General features: G+C 46.8%; 2 protein-coding genes across 5 annotated transcripts in view; one reads left to right on the top strand and one right to left on the bottom strand.

Moving 5' to 3' along the window:
* Tmem116 (transmembrane protein 116) overlaps positions 1–11,499 on the bottom strand; it is a 41,582-nt gene extending 30,083 nt beyond the window's left edge. For all 4 annotated transcript variants that reach the window (XM_040731611.1, XM_040731615.1, XM_040731612.1 and 1 more), the window contains exon 1: positions 11,323–11,499. The gene's annotated coding sequence lies outside the window, so the exon portion shown is untranslated. The remainder of the gene's footprint in view (positions 1–11,322) is intronic.
* A 181-nt stretch (positions 11,500–11,680) lies between these two features.
* Positions 11,681–18,200, top strand: Erp29 (endoplasmic reticulum protein 29). Its single transcript, XM_005080650.4, has 3 exons — positions 11,681–11,906; positions 15,944–16,082; positions 17,436–18,200. The coding sequence occupies exons 1-3, from the start codon at positions 11,763–11,765 to the stop codon at positions 17,933–17,935; spliced, it is 783 nt and encodes a 260-aa protein (XP_005080707.2). The 5' UTR covers positions 11,681–11,762; the 3' UTR covers positions 17,936–18,200.
* Positions 18,201–20,415: the final 2,215 nt, after the last annotated feature.

Genomic DNA, 20,415 nt, shown 5'->3' with positions numbered 1-20,415 from the left:
ATGACAGTGTCACTGGATGATAAGAAAATGCTCTTGAACAAAAGACTCTTCTGTTTCTCAAGACAAATCTCAGATTGTTTAAAGAACTTTTCCCTTTGGCATATTGCTAAAGCGTCTATGCCACCTTCCTGCACAAATGCATGTGTGTCTGTGTGTGCATACACATACATATTGAAAGACCCCTACCCAGGGCCCCCCTAGGAAAAGAAAAGCAAGGCCAGGCCGTTGCCTAATGAAAGAAACCCAGACCAGGTGTCTCACCCTCAAAACAGGATGTCTGTGATCACTATAGCAGTCATGGGACCCGGATAATAATTGCTGAAGCGTGCTGGGAACTTTCATATGACAATACTAGAAAACCTAGTCCTTGGCAACTACCCTGGCCCCCAATTGTGTCTGATCACTATAGCAATCATGGGACCCGGATAATAATTGCTGAAGCGTGCTGGGAACTTTCATATGACAATACCAGGACACCTAGTCCTTGGCAACTACCCTTGCCCCCAGTTGTGTCTATGATCACCATAGTAGTCATGGGACCAGGATAATAATTGCTGAAGTATGCCTGGGTCTTTCATAAAGTAATACCAGGAAACTTAGTCCGTGGGAACTACCCCTGCCCCCAAGATGAGCCAATGAAATGCCTGTTACTTATGTAACCATTGAAACTCTATAAATATTGTACTCCCTGAAAGCCCGGTATGCTCTGCACCCGAGTTGCAGTAGCATCCGCAGGCGCCTGTGTACTCAATAAATCACCTCTTGCATTTGCAGCCAGTGGTCTGGCCCCGGTTCTTGGGCAGAGGGTTCGGTTCAGTGCCCGGCGCTTTGATGCTGAGGTTTTACAATATATGTATGTGCACATGTGTCTGTATGCATGCTTGTATGTGCATGTGCACACCTTAATGTACATGTGTACTTTCCCTTTGGAAACAGAACTTCTTTTACTACAAAATTAATCCAAACTCCATTAATGAAATCAGTCATATTCAGTCTTTGCTTCTGTGTGTAAAAGCTCTGCTGTTGATATGTATGTGTCTTCATGTGTGGTTCTGAGATTGAACCCAGGAGCTTGTGCATGCCAGACAACTGCCCCACTCCAGTCCCATCCTTTTTTCTAAAAAGCTCTATCACAAGTTCAGGTGCATGTACCTTCAGTGGCCATGATGGGCACAGCATGTTACATATAGATATATGTAACAGGAATTCATTAAACTTCTCAAAGGTATATATGTTGTTTTGTTGTTGGCATTTCTGTTCTTGCTTTGAAATAGGACCTCACTGTTTCTGCAGCCCTATCTAGCCTGAACATGCTATGTAACTTAGGATGGTCTTGAATTTGTAACAACCCTGCCTCTACCTCCAGGGTACTGAAACGACAAATATGAGCCACAATATCTAGCCTGAAGGCTTTACAGTGGTAATAACAACAAGCTTTTAAGTGGTTTCTATGTATAAAGATCTATGCTGTGGTTTTTTGAATGTAGTTGAGCCCCATAATCTCACAGAGTGTAGAATGTGGTGGTTTAGAAAATGGCTGCCAAAGGGAGTGTCACTGTTAGGAGATGTGATCCTGTTGGAGGAAGTGTGTCACTGTGGGGGTGGGCTTTGAGTTCTCCTATGCTCAAGCTACTCCCAGTGCCACAGTCCACTTCCTGTTGCCTTATGCACAAGATGTAGCCAGCACCATGTCTGCCTACATGGCCCCATTTACTGCCATGATGATAATGAACTAAACCTCTGAAGCTGCAAATGACCACCTCAATTAAATGTTTTCTTTATAGGAATTTCAGTGGTCCTAGTGTGGCTTCACAGGAATAGAAACCCTAACTAAGACATATGCTAACATTTTAGTCCTTTCCACAAATTTTTTTTTTGGTTTTTTGAGACAGGGTTTCTCTGTGACTTTGGAGGCTGTCCTGGAACTCGCTCTGTAGACCAGGCTGGCCTCGAACTCACAGAGATCCACCTGCCTCTGCCTCCCGAGTGCTGGGATTAAAGGCGTGCGCCACCAACGCCCGGCCACAAATTTTTTTCAAGACAGGGTTTCTTTGTGTAGCCCTGGACATCCTGAAACTAACTCTATAGACCAGGCTGGCCTTGAATGTATCTGGGATTTGGACAGAGCAGCTGGTAAGAAATTTAATGATATAAAAATAACAAACTTTGCGCCAGGCAGTGGTGGTACACACCTTTAATCCCAGCACTTACGAGGCCGAAGCAGGCAGATCTCAGTGAGTTTGAGGCCAGCCTGGTCTACAAAGTGAGTTCTAGAACAGCCAGAGTACCTGTAAAAAACCCTGTCTCAAAAAACAAAACAAAACACTTTAGACTTAGTATTACAATTAACACCATTTCCTGCACAAATAAATTCTGGTCACCATCTATATCTATGTGCTTTAGTAACACAGGTGAGAAGTCAAATTCTTCAGCCATCTCCCTTCCATAGGCTCAAGAAGGCTTGTTTCCAGGAGCCTGTACATGGCTTCTGCCACTGGTAAAAACTAGGCATAATTTGTTTGTTCCCTTGACACAGTGTGTAAACAACTAAGTGCTCTTGTAGGTTTCCCAACAGGAACCATATAATTTGGCCAGGACATGCTTTGCGGTTCCTGTAGCCTTCACTGGCGTCACAGGAATCTTTACAGCATGGGGATTCTGGGTACACCTGACCTGTGGGCAAAACTGTAAGGTATTGTATTTTTTGCCTCCTGGTTCTGAATCCATATGAATGAGACCCAGACAATGAACAGGGTTCTCATCCTCACCAGTGAATAAGTTATTCTGCACTTGGACCCTTCCCACAGTGGCACTTCAGCAAGTAGAATCCTCCAAAAAACAAAACAAAACAAACCGCCACTGTCTGAGTCTGGGTTTCTACTGTCACAATGGTGGGAAGCATGGAGGCACTCTGGCACATGTGGTGCTGTCGAGGTAGCTGAGGGTTCTACATCTGGAGCCAAATGCATCAGAAATAGACTGAGACACACTTCTTCCAACAACACCACACTTCCTAAGAGTGACATGCCCTATGGACCACATGGAGGACATTTTTATTCAAGTCACCACAAACATAAGCAACAAAAACCCAAACATTAGCAATGATTGCAGTTATTCCCATTTCAAACTCATTCATTTCCACAGCCACATAGCTACTAGGAAAGTCAGTGGAACAAACACTACAAAACCCAAACTTCAGCAGAACCAAAAAAATGTATCCACAACCCCGCTAGAAGATAAACTTTATACCACTATGGCAATCCACTCTCTGCATTTAGACTTAGTATTGTAGCATCCGTTAGCATGCCCCCTCCTTCTTCTTCTTTTTTTTTTTTTTACCTCCATGGAATAGTCAGGGTGAGCCTTTAGATTTTCCACATCAGGTCATCACTCAAAGCAATTACATTTGCAATGCAATTCACAGTAGAGGTATCAATATTCCACCCCCCGACTAATCCATTTCCTTTACTTCTTCCAAAACCTAATTCTACCTGGGTGTAGTGGTACATACATACATACATACATACATACACATACATACATACAATCTCAGAACTTGAGAGACAGAGGAAGGCAGATCTCTGGGTTCTCTGTGAGTTTGAAGCCAGCCAGGTCTACATAATGAGTTCCAGGATATTCAAAGCTACATAGTGAGACTCTGTCCCACAAAAACATAAACAAAAAAGTCTACTTCTAGAGCTGAGGAGAAGGCTTAGTAGGTAAAGAGTGTGCTGCATAATCCTAATAACAAAGGTTCATATTCCCAGAATCCACCTAAATGTCAGGTGTGCAACGCCAGCCTGCCTGTAGTTTCCACAAATGAACATGGGGAATCCTCAGAGCAAGCTGGTTAGCAAGATTGGCCATAGATAGCATCAAGCTCTAGATCTGAATGAGACTTTGCTTTATTGAATAGAATAGAGATGAATGACTGCTGATTTCAACCTCAGGTCTCCGCATGCACACCCCACGTACCCACACACAAATATGCATACACACACATATCTCTCATACACACTCACTTATGAAAATAGAAAAAAGTTAAGCTTAGTTTATAATAACCACAACCAGAAAAGCATTTCTGAATAACCATTCTAATGGGATGTACCCAGAGTATTCATATACTCAGAAATCAGCAATGTCAAAGATATCAATTTTTTTTTGTTTTTTGAGACAGCGTTTCTCTGTATTGTTTTGGAGGCTGTCCTGGAACTCACTCCTGTAGACTAGGGTGGCCTCAAACTCACAGAGATCTGCTTGCCTCTGTCTCCCGAGTGCTGGGATTAAAGTTGTGTGCCACCAATGCCCGGTCTAAAAATATCAATGTTTTATAAAGAGTTTTCAATGTTTTCTTTTCCTTTTGGGGGGGGGGAGGTTCAAAGCATTGTTCCCTATGTAGCTTTGGAACCTGTCCCGGAACTTGCTTTGTAGACCAAGATGGCCTCGACCTCAGAAATCCACCTGCCTTTGCCTCAAAAGTGCTGGGACTAAAGATGTGCTACCTCCTGACTTTTTTTTTTTTTTTTTGATTCTTCAGCTGAGACAGCAAGAGAGAGAGGTTTACTGGCAATTAGTGAACTAGTGAGGACTGGTTCAGAAAGTCACAGGTTCAGGGCAGAGGACCAGCGGAACTGTTTTGGTGTAATGAAGGCAGTCAGGTCTCTTACGTGGTCTCTGCAAGCAGATAGTGATGTTGCAGGTCCACTGAGACTTACACCAACAGTAGCACAGTCCAACAACTTGTTCCAGTGCCCCAGCCTTCAGCATTCCTTACTTCTGCTCCTCAGCCTTCTGGGTGGACATGCTTGTTTACTTGGCTAGTTTACTGCCTCATCTTTTTTCTCTTATCCTTCAGCCTGCTCATTTGTTTCTTCCTCCACTCAACTCTCATGGCACAGGAGTTTCAAGGAAGCAAAGAACTTTTATCTTTTTTTTTTTTTTTAAGACTCAGGGTTTCTCTGTGGAGCCCTGGCTGTCCTGGAACTTGCTTTGTAAAACCAGGCTGCCTTGAATTACAGAGATGCCTGCCTCTACCCTTCTAAGTGCTGGGACTGGAGGTGAGGGCCACACCAGGCCTGAAGGTTTTCAATATTCTTTTTTTTTTTTTTTTTTTTTTTTTTGGTGTTTCGAGACAGGGTTTCTCTGTGGCTTTGGAGGCTGTCCTGGAACTTGCTTGGTAGTCCAGGCTGGTCTCGAACTCACAGAGATCCGCCTGCCTCTGCCTCCCGAGTGCTGGGATTAAAGGCGTGCACCACCAACGCCTGGTTCAATATTCTTAATAAGACAGAAATTCTCAATTTGGTTTTCAAGACACTCTCTTAACTTCAGGCTACCTTACATTTTGAGAATTTCCTCCCATCAAGGTACTCATCCCCTAACCTAGAGGGTCTACAGCAGCCATTTTTGTAACTGTCCCTTTTAGTAACTTCCCACCTGCAGTGAGCTTTCCTCTGAGGACTAACCTGTTCCTACTTCCCACACGAAAGCCTGTAATTCACTGCACTCCTCCACACCTTCTCAGTACCAAGGCATCACTCTTACTTACAGCATACTTGAACCAATGTATTCAAAAGCAATTTTTCCCTCTTTAAATTTTTTTGGGGTGGGGAGGGTTTGAGACAGGGTTTCTTTGTATAGCTTTGGTTGTTCTGGAACTGGCTCTGTAGACCAAGCTGGCCTCAAACTCAAAAAGATCCACCTGCCTCTGCCTCCCAAGTGCTGGGGTTAAAAGCATGAGCCACCACTACTCAGTCTTTAAAATTAATTTTAAAAATTAAAAAAATAGGTTTTTCAAGGCAGGGTTTCTCTGTACAGCACCAACTATTCTAGAACTTACTCTATAGACTAGGCTGGCTTTGTTTAAGATTATTTTTAAGTCAGGGTTTCATGTGTCCTATCCCAGGTTGCTCTTAAACTAGCTACATAGTCCAGGATGATCTTGAACTTCTGATCCTCTGTCTCTACTTCTCCAGTGCTGTGATGACAAGTGTGTGTCACCACATCTGGTTTATGCAGTGCTGCAGATGGAGCCCAGTGTTCTGTGCATGCTACAAAAGTGTGCTACCACTTGAGGTGTATCTGAGGACTCCCTCTTAAGCCCTATCAATTTGTGTAGTTCATTTTCTCTTTTATTAAGGTAAACTAAAAAAATTTTTTTTCTGAGCTTTCTAAACTCTGTCTCTCTCCCTCTTCCTCTCTCTCCTCTAAAGAATTCTCATCCTGGGGTGGAGGAGTCTAAACAATGTCTTACCCCTTCCTCATAAGGTCCTAATGACAAAGTTTGATTCCATCAAAGTCTACCCTGGCTAACTAATTAATTTATTAGGGTTACAGAGCATGGGTGAGGAGTTACAAGCAGGAGCCATACTGGAAGGTATGATGCAGCATGATTGAAAACTAGGCCACAGCTTCAAGGATGCTTCCTTCCTAGTCCTTCCCAGCCTGTATTCTCTAGCTCCTCCTTAAAGCCATGCACAATTAAGGCAGAATTGCATACAGCTGGTTGGGAGGAGTGGCTAGATATACAGGTGAGGGTCCTATAGCCCTCCCATCCCTCCTAGGAGGGAATGTTAACAGTCAACAGGGCTCAGCTGTGATGATCTTTTGGATGTGGGCACACCTGATCTGAAGATGATGGCAGTTAGGCTTGGAAGATAGTCCTACATAATATACACATTGAATTTTTTTCTCTAATTTATCAAAGATTAGATCCAGCTACTTTGATGACATACACTTACGGGATATATACAATAATTTTAGTGCTAAATTGTTGCTAAAATTTTTTGTTTGATTTTTGAGAGAGGGTTTCACTGTGCAGCCCTGGCTGTCCTGGAACTCATTCTGTAGACCAGGCTGACCTAGAACTCACTGAGATCCACTTCTCTGTGCCTCCCAAGTGTGGGATTAAAGGTGTGCATCACTACTGCCAAGCCTTCCAAAATCTCTCTCTCTTTTTTTCCGTGACAGGGTTTCTCTGTATTGTTTTAGAGGCTGTTCTGGAACTCACTCTGTAGATCAGGCTGGCCTCGAACTCACAGAGATCCGCCTGTCTCTGCCTCCTGAGTGCTGGGATTAAAGGCGTATGCCACCAATGCGCAGCTATCAAAAATCTCTTAAAGGTGGGTATATGTCCTTTTTTTCCACTGTCACAAGCATATTGTGCCAGAAACATACATATTTGTGTCTTTTCACATCAGAATTTATTGACTAACTTCATTCACAAAGCTATTTGTATCATTAACTGCAACTTACCAAGTAATTTTGAATTCAAGAATGTGTTCCCTACCATTTATGGTTCCTTTTATTCCAGTATTAGTTACTGGTACACATTACCCTGTCATACAATAACATGTCTATGCAGATTACAGAATGACCATAGGAGAGTTATAGATGCTGCAGAGTGCTGAGATGCTGTCCTGAAGCTGAATGGACACAATCTAAATTCAAATTCTCCTGGGGCCATAAGAAGAATCTTATTAGACACAGGCTCAGAGTTGTCAGCACAGGCCCAGGAGTTTGGGCATTTCAAATGCTGAAGTGGACAACTGGTCACAGGATGGAGAAGCTGCACTGTCTTACATAAGGCTCATGACCATTGATGGGCCAAAATGGGGTACTCTGCACAGTTCCAGGTGTGGGTGTATCTGTTAAACACCTGTAGAGTCTCTGCTTTGATTTGATATAGTCATAGGCAGCACTGCTTATTCACACAAAACAAATGGTTTGTCAGCCGGTACATCCTGGTGCTCTGACAGACAGTAGTTGTTGACTTGTGTGAACACGACATCGAGTCATTTTTTCTTGGCACTTAGCTTCAACATTGTGCTGCACGGCCTGAGAGCAGCAATTGTACAGGAGTAAGCAAGGGTAGATTCAGACAGTTCTTACTTCCACTTGAATCTATTTGTTTAATCGAAGTCTAATGATTTTTTTTCTGTAACACAGAGTTTCTCTGTGTAGCCCTGGATGTCTTAGAACTTGCTTTGCAGACCAGGCTGGCCTCAAACTCATGGAGATTCACCTGTCTCTGACTCCCAAGTGCTGGGATTAAAGGCTTCCACCAGCACCACTACAGCAACAACCACCCAGAATTCTATCCTACAAAAGGATCTTTTTGTTTGTTTGAGACAGGGTCTCTCATTGTGTGGCCCTGACTGGCCTGGAACTTGCTTTATAGATTGGGCTGATCTTGAACTCAGAGATTGTGTATGTTTTTTTAAATTGCCAGATTTTAACTTTTTGTTTTCAAGGCAGGGTTCTCCTGTGTAGTTTTGGAGGCTGTCCTGGAACTAGCTCTTGTAGATCAGGCTGCCCTCGAACTCATAGAGATTCGTCTGCCTCTGGAGTGCTGGGATTAAAGGCATGCGCCACCAATGCCTGGCAACCTCTTTTTCCTTAAAGGGACTATGTCTCCAAATGCAATCACAGTGCATGTGAGGCACACAGTTTAGTCCATGACAGGACACTGCTTACTCCAAACTCCTCCTCAGATTTTCTCCAGTCTCCATTGCTCTCCTTCTCAGGAATAGGCCAGTGAGACTGGGTTTAAAGGTGTGTCCCATCATGTCCAGTTTTCCCTTCATTCTTCAGTGATGTTTTTCTTTTTCTTTTTTTTTTTTTGGTTTTTCGAGACAGGGTTTCCCTGTGGCTTTGGAGGCTGTCCTGGAACTCGCTGGGTAGACCAGGCTGGCCTCGAACTCCAGAGATCCACCTGCCTCTGCCTCCCGAGTGCTGGGATTAAAGGCGGTGCGCCACCAACGCCCGGCTTCAGTGATGTTTTTACACACAAATCTGACAACACTCTAGCTAAAACCTCTGGTGATTCTAAACCCTTTAGATTAGTGAGAGCCCTTATTTTTCTCCCCAGTTTGCCTTTTCACAGATTCGTGGTGCCCAACATGCTTAACCATATTTGTCACTGACTGGAACTGTTTCTCTTTGCTTCACAAATGCTTCCTCCCTTTCCAGTCAAGCAATAAATCATGGATACAATGCTGTTGCTTTTGGGCAGGACTGACTTGAACACAAGACCTTTTAAGGTGGAGAAATACTCTGGCAGTGATTAGGAAAGTGATGAGACAGGAGTAAAGATTGTCATACTTTCTAGGGAGATGCTAGCCCTGAAGACCTCACACATAATTCAGGACAAGTAAGCAAGCAGACAGGGAATGACCCACAGGTCTTTCTTAGGCAATGTCCAAACGTGCTTCCTGGGGAGAGTTTTTATTGGTAGGCTTAAAGTAAGTAGGCATGAATCCTGAAGTCACACTGTGACAGAGTGGTCAGTATGTCATACTTGCACAGCCTGTGCTAGACGTAAAAGGAAACATGGCCAGTCAAATGGAGGGCATCTGGCTGTCTATTAGAGAGATGGCCACTAGGCAGCAAGTTTAGAAGGTACAGCTGTGTAGAACCAACATACTGGGGAGTAGAGCTATAAAACTACAAACTGTTATGAGAGCACTGAAGAGGCTGGAAAGTTGGTTTAAGGGTAAGAGTATTGGCTGCTCTTCCAAAGGACCTGGGTTCTATTAACAGCACCCACATGGTAGCTCACAACTGCCTGTAACTCTAGTCTCAGGGGATCTGATGGGCTCTTTTGTCCTCCTTGGTATACACATGGCACACTAACATATACACAGACCAAACACCCATGCACATAAACAAGAGTTCAAGATGGGGGCGGCCGCGACAGACTACTGAAGTAGGGGCTGCAGAGCTGGCTCAGTGGTTAAGTGCACTTGGCTGCTCTTCTAGAGGACTAGGTTTTAATTTCAGCACCCACATGGAGGCTTAAAACCATATCCAACTGGTTGAGTGGTGGTAGCAAATGCCTTTAATCCCAGCACTTGGGAGGGAGAGGCAGGTGGGTCTCTGTGAATTTGAGGCCAAACAAAACAAAAGCCCGAACTGTAGTTTCACATCCAACACACCCTTCTGGCCTCCTCTGGTACCAGGAACATTCATGGTGCACATACATACATACCAGATAACACATTCGTGTGCACAAAAATAAATGAAACCTTTTAGAAGTGGCTATTGAACTCTATTTCTTTTTTTTTTTTTTTTTTTTGGTTTTTCGAGACAGGGTTTTTCTGTGGCTTTGGAGGCTGTCCTGGAACTCGCTTGGTAGTCCAGGCTGGTCTCGAACTCACAGAGATCCGCCTGCCTCTGTGAGCTGGGATTAAAGGCGTGAGCCACCAACGCCCGGCCTTGAACTCTATTTCTAGCATGAGAACATGAATGCCAAGCCACATAGAATTGTAAAGCTTTACTACATTAGCCAGATGTCATGATGCACACAGCACTTGGGAGGCCAAGGAGAGAGGACTGTGAACTGGTGGCCAGCCTCGGCTACGTAGGTGGGTGGCTCCCCATATTAAAGTACTTGCTGGCCGGGCGCTGGTGGCGCACACCTTTAATCCCAGCTCTCGGGAGGCAGAGGCAGGCGGATCTCTGTGAGTTCGAGGCCAGCCTGGACTACCAAGCGAGTTCCAGGACAGCCTCCAAAGCCACAGGGAAACCGTGTCTCGAAAAACCAAAAAAAAAAAAAAAAAAAAAAAGAAAGTACTTGCTGAGTTGAGTTTCTAGGAGCTATATGGTGTGAAAGTGCATGTATATGCATACAGAGTGGCCAGCCTATCTTCCTCTTAGGAAATCTCTAACCCTAGAACTCACCGATTCAATTAGGCTCGATCCGGGGGACCTTCCTATCTGCCTGCCCAGTACTGCTAAGTGTGCCACATTTCGTTTTTTGTTTTTTGTTTTTGTATGTTTGACACAGGATCTCACTAGGTTTACCCTGGGTGGCCTACAACTCACCAGTATGGCCTTGAACTCAGACTCACCAGCCTTGGCCTCAGGAGCGCTGTGATTAAAGATGCGTGCCAACACGCTAGGCCTAGATCCAGCTTTTTCCTTGGGTGCTGAGGATGGAACTTATATGGGGTGGGGAGCGGGGGGGGGGGACACGTAAGCAGTCATGGCAGGTCTGGAACACACTGTGTAGGGCCAGGCTGGCCTCAAACTCAGAGATCAGCCTGCCAGTGTTCCTAGTACTGAGGTTAAAGGCCTGCCCCCTCCCCCAGCCTGCTGGATGTGATCCCCATGTCTTCTTGTGCAATCGGCTCACGGGCGAAACCAGAACCTGGCGTAAGGCAGTCGCTCGAAAAGGAAGCTTGTTTTCTCACTACACACCCCAGCCCGGTCTTGCCTCCCTCCTGCCTTGGTGTGTTGAGGTTATAGGCATGCGCCACCTACTACACCAGGGGAGGCCACGGTGCCTGTGTACCCGGTGACACAAGTGACAGACAGCTGACTAACCGAGGGAGGTGGCGGGTCCCAACAGACAGCGTGAGGGCCCAGCGCCGGGGAGGAAGGGACACCCGCCTCGTCTGCTTCCAAGGCGAGAGAAGACCGCACGGGGATTGTTGAAGCTTAGCTTCGCGCCTCTCCTCACGCGAGAACGCGGCGGGACGCAGCCTAGGCGAGGGGCGATGACGGCGCGTGCGCGACAGGCTCACGTCACCCGCTCACGCACCACGTAGGCGCGCCCTCGCCCTGTGCTTCGCCCACTCCGCGCGCGCAGCTGCCTCCCGTCGCCCCGCCCCTCGAGCGGGCCATCTCTTCCACCCTCGGGGAGCCTCAGCCTTCTGAGTGGCCACGTGGGCGCATGCGCGCTCGCAGGACCGCCCTCCGAGTGACGTGAGAGCCCACTCGGAGCTCGCGGGCCGCAGGTTTCCCGTCTCCCGCAATCTGCTGTGATGGCTGCCGCGGTCCCTGGCGCCGTTTCCCTCTCCCCACTGCTGTCTATTCTCCTGGGCCTGCTGCTCCTCTCTGCTCCGCATGGCGGCAGCGGCCTGCACACGAAGGGCGCCCTTCCCTTGGACACAATCACTTTCTATAAGGTAATGGGGACTGAGGGTCGTGCGTAGGTGCAACCAGAACCAGGCGCCCGTGGGAGCGCGCGCCCATGAGGACGTTGGGCCCCGAGGGGTGGCAGCAGGCAGTCCTTAGGGACCACCCCTTGACATCCCACCCTCCTATAGGCCCAGTGTTGGCAGAGCGGGGGAGCAGGCTGACCACCCGGCACCCTTGCCTTTGCTTTGCAGCCCGGGTACTCGCTACCTCCTTTTACAAAAGAGCTACCAAGATGCAGCCAAGGGAACTAAGTGTCCCTTCCCTTTATCTATAGGGAAAAGACAATGCCGGGAGAGATCCAATCCACGAGTCCCAAGTGGAAGACCGAAGGGCGGGGCGAGGTCGACGCTCGGCTCCCTGATGGGGTGGGGGTGGCGAAGAGAACTCAGCAAGTCTGCTCCCCCTCTTTGAGGACGGCTTGTAGCCTGCTTGGCAATGTGCAAACCACGTTCACATAGCACGCGGACCCTTACAAAGTGCATGGGTTAAAAAGGGGCAGTTCTGCCACCTGTAGAGAACATCTTGGGGGCAGAGAGCGAAATTAACAAAAACAGGTCAGAGCACAGAAGAAGCTCGTTTTTCAAAATTTGGCATCCAGGTCTGGGTAAATGGATGGTGGAAATGTTGGAGGCTAAATGCGGTGGCCTCTGTGGGCCCAGAGTCTGTGTTCATGCATCTGTCTCCAGCCACCAAAAGTTCTCACTTCCTCTATTGGGCAAGCTAAGTGTGGAGAGAAGTAGTCCATTTTCTTATTTTGTTCTCATAGTGAGGAACCAAAATGCAGAAGGGAACTCTAGATGCGCCTGTCTCGAGTGGCTGGCCATGTGTAATTTGGAAAGGACCTTGCATGTGTAGCCCATTCAGTGTTGTTCATAGGAATAAAAAAAAAAAAAAAAAGGAGCTGGCCATATTATTAGTCATTCATTCAACTCTATATAGAGATCGAGTAATACAGCAAGCAGTCCAAGTGCGAATAAAAGGTCCGTTTAGCATTGTAAGTTTAATGAGTAGGTGCCTCCCTGCAGCTTGAGACCCCACTCTACTAACAGGCCCTATAGAGAATGCCTCTTGTTCAGTCTGCTCCAGTCGGCAGAAGCCTCCTGACTGTCCCTAGCTCACAGCTGTTAGTAAGTCTGCACTGTTCCTTGTGACTGGAACATTCTTTGCCCGGTCTTTGAAATGTTACTTTGCATCGTTCTGTCTTAGGTTAATTACCCTCAGGTAATATTTACAATTTTCTCAGGCCCCAGGCTTAAGTTCAGTCCTGTTTCTCTGTCACTTTTTTTTAACTCAGCGTTTTCAAGCAGGGCAGTGGTGGTGCACACCTTTAATCTCAGCAGGGGCAGGTGGATCTCTGAGTTTGAGGCCAGCCTGGTTTACAGAGCGAGTGCCAGGCCAGGCTCCAAAGCTACACGGAAAAGCCCTGTCTGGAGGGAAAAAAGAAAACCACGCTTGTCGGTTTTAAATCTCCCATAGTAGAATATTATTGCATGCCTATGAAGTACCTGATCTGTCTCTCTGACTCTCTGCACAGCATACCAGATTGTTTATTGCACATCTAATATGACAGTTGATCTGGTGTGCAGTGTTTACAGGAATGAGCAGTTGTCTTCCCTAGTCTTTTCCAAATTGCACTCCTCTGAAACAAGGGGCAGTTCCTAGTGTTTTGCCAGGAATCTTGTTACATGCTTTGCCTTTCAGTGATTTCCAACTCAGAAGAAAATTTTCTGTTATTTTCTTGACCATCACTAGAAGATTTCGTTAGATGAGCCTCTATGTGTTCACTGCTGTATTTGTTTAGAGTCATGTCTAGTGCATTATGGCTCCTAGCAGCTTCTTATTCAGTTAACAAATAGATAATTTCAGCCAGTCAGTGATGTCACACATATACCTGGTGAGGCAGAGGCAGAAAGGTCATGAGTTCAAGGCCAGTCTAGGCAACCTAATGAGACCTTGTTTTACAAATGCCAGTGAAGGGCCCATGAGATGACTCAGCAGGAAGCTGACCACCAGAGTTCAGTCCTCCGGCCCCACATAGTAAAGGAGAGACTTGACTCCACAGTTGTCCTCTGTTCTCTGTCAGTATTATGGTACCCACATGTCACACACATATACAACGGCAGCACTGCATCCTGTCAGCTAAACTCTATCCCAGTGTCCACCTGCTCTGTGATTACTATACTCTGTATTACACATGTGGGCCCCGGCAGGAACCCTGTGTGTGCTTTTGAAACACCAGCCTGCTTCTACCCACCGTGACTCAGAACCATGCAGCGTCAGCTCCCCAAAGCCTGCTAGAGCTCTATTCAGAACACTTCTCAGAGCGTCTGCCATACAAGGAGTGCACCAGAACGCAGGCCATGGCCTTATCCTTAGAGATGCAAACCCTACTGGAAAGGGCAGAGATAAGCCGATAAGACAGTTTCAGAGTGAGGTGAGAGGGTAAAGGAAGCGTAGTAGGTGATTGTACCCTTCTCTACACTAAAAGGAGACGTGTAAACTGAGCCTTGAATGACAGGCAGACAGAAGAGAGAACCCAGAAGAGGCTTCTAGACGGCAGGTTGAAACTAGTATTGAGCAGAAACAAGGCCAACTGGGCCACAGGGATATGATCCAATTTATATTTTCAGTTTTCCCTGCTGTTGAGCCCTTAGAGCTCTGACCTTTTGATGTCACAGTATCTGTTCCAGTGGCTTCTGTCCTTTGTATCCCTAGGCAGTGTTTTGTTTTTTTGAGACAGGGTTTCTCTGTTTAATAGCCCTAGCTGTCCTTGAACTCACAGAGATATGCCTGTCTCTGCCTCCCGAGTGCTGGGGTTAAAGGCGTGCGCTTTTGTTTGGCCTCTCTGCCTCTAATGATGGCTTGTGATGAAAGTGTGACAGTTTGGGACTGCTAGACTGCCCGCATGAAAGGTTGGAGACTGGGGAGAGGGCATAGTGGATAAGAGCAAGCACTGCTCTTGCACCATGCCAGGCAGCTTACAGCCTGTAACTCTAGCCAGGGGATCAAACGCCCTCTTCTGGCCTCCTCGGGTACCTGTACTCAGATGCACATAGCCACACATACATAATTTAAAATAATAAAAATTGTTTTGATTTTTTAATTTGAAGATGGGTAGGCAGTATTACTGATCAAAACTAGTCAGATAAAATATGTGCATTGAAAGAAGACACCAAAAGGAAGTCTTGGGCTCTAAGTTAAATGTACTTCCGTTATGACCCCATTGTTCCCAGTAAACCAGAGGAATGGAATGTCTGTGCTCAAACAAAACATGTATGTGAACCTTTAGGGCAGTGCTATCTACAATAGCCAAGAGGAAGGAATAAATCAAGAGTCCATCAGTTGATGTGTGGTTTATTTGGGGGGAAATGTCAAAGTACTAAGCCAGGCTACAGTGATGCACGCATGTATCCTTTGCGCTTGGGAAACTGAGACAGGAAGATCAGTGTGAGCCAGCCTGGCTACATAGAGTGTGAGGCCAGCCTGGCCTACAGAGTGAGTTCCAGGACAGCCAGGTCTTAAACAGAGAAACCCTGTCTTGAAAGGAAAAAAAATTGAGAAAAATTTATTAACTTTACTACAATTAAAATCCTGGCCTCAACAGGCAGAGATGTAGCTAAAGGGAACTCTGGTCTTAGGAGATAACATTGACCCAAGTCTGGCCTCTTGCCAGCCTGACTTGAAATGCTCAGTTCAGTTCAAGCTCTGGCCTCTATGGCCAAAGCACTCTGAGTGTTTGGGCTTTAATGAGAAAGACCCCTGAGACGACAGGCATTGTTGAAGGACACTTGAGGGAAAGGCCTCAGCTGTTTTTCTTGAGTGTACACACATACCCAGTGAGATACCCAGCAAAGGAAGCATGTCCTAACCTTTAGAGGAATCCGTGAATGGTAGCATAGGACAACAGCTTGTCTCCTGTGTAGGCTAGCTTCCACTCAGTTTCTTAAACAGGGGTCCCCTGGGAAGGGGATTTAGCCCTAAAGGTCTCTCAACACCCAACTTGCTCAGCTCTATGCACCCTCAGGTCATCCCCAAAAGCAAGTTCGTCTTGGTGAAGTTTGACACCCAGTACCCCTACGGTGAGAAGCAGGACGAGTTCAAGCGGCTGGCTGAAAACTCGGCCTCCAGTGATGATCTCTTGGTGGCAGAGGTGGGGATCTCAGGTATGGACAAGTCCAGGATGACTGGGGAGGGGAACTATGAGGGAAGGAAGCTAGGGCTCATTTTCCTGCTGGGAGGGGGAGTACCCCTTGAGCCATTTCCTTGGAGAAATTGGTTGTATGATCTGTTAGCACCTAGGGCCTATAGCAAGCTTAGGCAGTTGTTGCTGGTGGAACCACAGGGATTCCTCCTCTTCCCAAACATTCACTTGTGTGACTTCCCTTGAGAACCGAGTCTCAGTCCTTACAAGGCAGGGGACGAGAGGAGTGCCATCCCCTTGTCTTCATGTCAGCTTTTATGCCAGTGTTGGGTTCTGGCATTTAGCAGAAATGACCCAGTGCCAGCACTAATCGATGGGCAGTTGCTTCTACATACAGCCATGGTCTCAGCATCTAGTGGTTATAGTTGAGAGATCTGTAGACACTAAATTTCAGTCCTGTCTTGAATGTTGCATCATCCCCTAAGCTGGAAGACCCATGCCTCCAGCTGGGAGGACCCTGGGAACTTCCTGCAGTCTGGTAGCATAGAGCTGGCTGGCAAACTTCTCCAGAGTAGTTAGTTTATTCACTTTCTAGTCATTTTCCAGAGCTTGGTGAATAATACCTGCAGTGGGGCCAACACTGATCCTTTGTCTCCTATGTGCTCTGGGGAAGTACTATGGGACTGTGTCTCAGACCAGCAGCACATAAAGGAAAAATAAATCATTAAAGAAGAAAAAGCCCTGGCAGCCATCATACCTTTTAGCCTTGCAGACTACTGTGCCCTTAGGGGGGTGTTCCCTCACTGGTCTTCCTACAGGCTTTGTGAGCATGGTCTGTGTTGTGTTGTGGTCAGTGTTGACTGAACACTCCCCTGTAGCTACAGTCAGTGTGGCTGTATGTGGCTCCAAGCTCAGTCCCTGTCCAGGCCCCACACTACCCCACATCTTCATGTGGCTGACTCCTCTGCAGTCAGATCCCACAGCCTGGACTACACGAGCTCCCTCACCCCACAAACTGTGCAATAACTTGGTTGTTACTGTGCCCTGTGTAGTCTCTCTGGCCTGTAGAATACAAGCTCCTTGGAGCGTCAGGAGCTTGACACCTCAACTGTGACTAGGCCCTCACACCCACTACAGGTTCTGGCATGTGATGCATACAATATTCAGAAGATCAGTTCTCCCCAAAACAAAACCCCCAAGAGCCACTGAATGGCACAGTAAAGCCACATAGCTAAGGCTTGTTAAGAAAAAGCTTCAGACACGGGTCTCTGGTGAAACTTTACACTCCATTGCCGACCTTTCCCGATTCTCCCTCTGCTCAGCAGGCCCCATAGCAGTGCTCTGCTAGATCCTCATGTCTGCTTTCTGTTCACAGACTATGGTGACAAGCTGAACATGGAGCTAAGTGAAAAATACAAGCTAGACAAAGAGAACTACCCAGTCTTCTACCTCTTCCAGGATGGGGACTTTGAGAACCCTATCCCATACAGTGGGGCAATTAAGGTCGGAGCCATCCAGCGCTGGCTAAAGGGGCAGGGCGTCTACCTGGGCATGCCTGGTTGCCTGCCTGCGTATGATGCCCTGGCAGGTGAGTTCATCAAGGCCTCCAGCGTAGAGGCCCGCCAGGCCATCTTGAAACAGGGGCAGGATGGCCTCTCAGGTGTGAAGGAGACAGAGAAGAAATGGGCCAGCCAGTACCTCAAGATCATGGGGAAGATCTTGGACCAAGGTGAAGACTTCCCAGCCTCAGAAATGACGCGGATCAGCAAGCTGATCGAGAACAAGATGAGTGACAGCAAGAAGGAAGAGCTGCAGAAGAGCTTAAACATCCTCACTGCCTTCCGGAAGAAGGGGGTTGAGAAGGAGGAGCTGTGACGGGGTTTGCTGGGGGCAGGAAGGAGAGAGCCACCTGCTGGCTGTGAGGCCCCCATGGAGTACAAGGGGTGGTGGAGCAAAGCAGTCCTGAGCCAGAAACCTGAGCCCTGAGTACTCCTGGACATTGATGCTGCTGAGACCATACATAGGACATCCCCTGAGCAGTGTGTGGACCCGTGTGCTCAAGGCTGGTGAGATGCCCCCTGCAGAGGAATCGGTGCTACAGAGAAGTTCATTCTGAACAAATAAAAGTCTGTTTTGGTTAGGTGGTTTTCTTTTCGGTTTATTTTGGCCTATAATTTGAATATTTGAGTGTCAGCTGTGTGGATTCCTTTCTGCCCTCTAGAGAGTCATGTATGGCGAAGTACAGAGTGCTGTCTGCCCTCTGACCTTATCAGTGAGCAAGCAACAGGGCATTGCCTTTCGTGCTTTCTCTCTACAGAGCGAATTCTTAGTGGTACTCACGTATTGTGTTTAGAATTTATGCACCAAAGCCAGATGTGGTGACACATCTGTAATCTGAGCACTAGGAAAGTGGACGCACAAGGGAGGACCAGGAGTCCAAGACCAGCTTCAGCTTCATAATGAATGAGGGTTAGCCTGGGGGTACAGGACACCCCATCTCAAAAAACAAAACAAACAAAAAACCCACAGCCAGATGGAACAAGCACTCCAATTTAAAATTTTAAGTTATAAATTACTTTGTTCCAAGTCAGAGTCAACACCAACTTTTTTTTTTTTTTTTTTGCTTTCCAGTCGGGGTTTCTTTGTGTGACAGTTCTGGCTGTCCTGGAACTCCCTCTGTAAACCAGACTGGCCTTGAACTCACAGAGATTCATCTGCCTCTGCCTCCTGAGTGCCACCACTGCCAAGCAAAACCAATTTTTATTAAACAAAGTGACTCCACCCCTCCTGTTATAAAATGCATACAGCTGTCAGAGGAGATAAAAGCCCTGTGCTTGCCTGGCACAAACAGAACGGGCGTGAGGCATCCCCACACATGTGCCCCTGCTGCCAGTGCAAGTTTCACATCTCGGGAACAAACTTGAGATGCAGAGGATCTAGTGTTTCATTTTCAGTGTATGAGTGCTTGCCCGCATGCCTGTGTGTGCACAACGTGCATGGACATGCAGTGCCATGGAAGCCAGAGGAGGGTGTGGGGCTCTCTGAAAGTACAGCAGTAGACGGTTGAGAGCCACTTTGTAGGCTCTGGGAACCAAACTCAGGTCTTGAGGGCTCTTAACTGCTGAACAAGCCAAAGAAATCTTTCTAACTGCTAGTATTTTTGTTTTAAATTTTAATCAAAACCCTTGAATACTACTGAAACACAGACTTGCCTTAGCTGCTGTAGCTTATACCCCAGCCAGGCCAACTCCAAAGGACAGAGTATTCACTGGTTTTTTTTTTGGTTTTTTCGAGACAGGGTTTCTCTGTATTGTCTTGGAAGCTGTCCTGGAACTAGCTCTTGTAGAGCAGGCTGGCCTCGAACTCACAGAGATCTGCCTGCCTCTGCCTCCCGAGTGCTGGGATTAAAGGCGTGCGCCACCAACGCCCGGCATATTCACTGTTTTATAGAAAACAGAGTACCCAGCCTCTTGATCCTTTGACAGAAGTGAGACAGTGGCAGCCTACCCTGGGCCCTCCCAGGATGGGCTCAGGATAGTTGCTAGCATTTCTAACCTTTTCAGGACCTCTGCAGTGCAACTAAATAACCATGTCTTCTATTTCAAGTTGAATCTGCTTAAAAAGATTTACCTATGCCACAGAAATGCAATCTTCCCCATACTACAGCCAGATGATTCCTCCAGCAACACTGGCCCAGGGCAGTAAGCAAGCTCTAATGATGGCTTCTTAGGGTCACACAGCTACATACTGTTTAAGGGAATTCTTCAGTAACCTGAAGCAGTAAACACTAGATCCAACGTAGCGAATTTTATTCTAAAGAACCTGCACATTTTCTCAGATAGTACCAAGAGGACTTTTTTTTTTTGAGACAGGGTTTCTCTGTATTGTTTTGGAGCCTGTCCTGGCACTCGTTCTGTAGACCAGGCTGGCCTCTAACTCAGAGATCCACCTGCCTCTGCCTCCTGAGTGCTGGGATTAAAGGCGTGCATCACCAACGCCTGGCCCAAGAGGACCTTTTTAATTAAGGAGCATTTCTTAGTAATGAATAGCACTAAAAAGGGTGGAGTTAGGCAAGACAAGGAAGTCCAAGGCTAGCCTTGGGTATACGGGGAAGCACAGTTGCACAAAAAATGATCTAGATTGTAACTCTTATGTGGGACCCATGCATGTGCCTTCCTGGCATCCACAGAAGCTGTGTCCCTCAAGTATGAACTGCAATGGGAAGTACCAAATCAAGTGTTTGATCATGTGACTCATTCTGTACTCACCACTGTAAGGCTGGCATCATGCTGTCTGCAAAGTTGAATCATGTTGGGAAAGTTAAGAACAGCAGTGAGGTTCACGCAAGCACTCTT

The sequence above is a fragment of the Mesocricetus auratus genome, unplaced genomic scaffold, assembly GCF_017639785.1.
Source record: "Mesocricetus auratus isolate SY011 unplaced genomic scaffold, BCM_Maur_2.0 Super-Scaffold_100025, whole genome shotgun sequence".
Taxonomy (NCBI): domain Eukaryota; kingdom Metazoa; phylum Chordata; class Mammalia; order Rodentia; family Cricetidae; genus Mesocricetus; species Mesocricetus auratus.
The sequence above is the reverse complement of the archived record's forward strand: the minus strand, read 5'-3'. Positions and strand labels throughout refer to the sequence as shown.

Excerpts from the sequence above, each read along its gene's own strand:
- Erp29 (XM_005080650.4), top strand. The coding sequence starts at position 11,763 with ATGGCTGCCGCGGTCCCTGGCGCCGTTTCCCTCTCCCCACTGCTGTCT. Across the intron at positions 11,907-15,943 it reads ACACAATCACTTTCTATAAG|GTCATCCCCAAAAGCAAGTT; the intron begins GTAATGGGGACT and ends ATGCACCCTCAG. Across the intron at positions 16,083-17,435 it reads GGCAGAGGTGGGGATCTCAG|ACTATGGTGACAAGCTGAAC; the intron begins GTATGGACAAGT and ends TTCTGTTCACAG.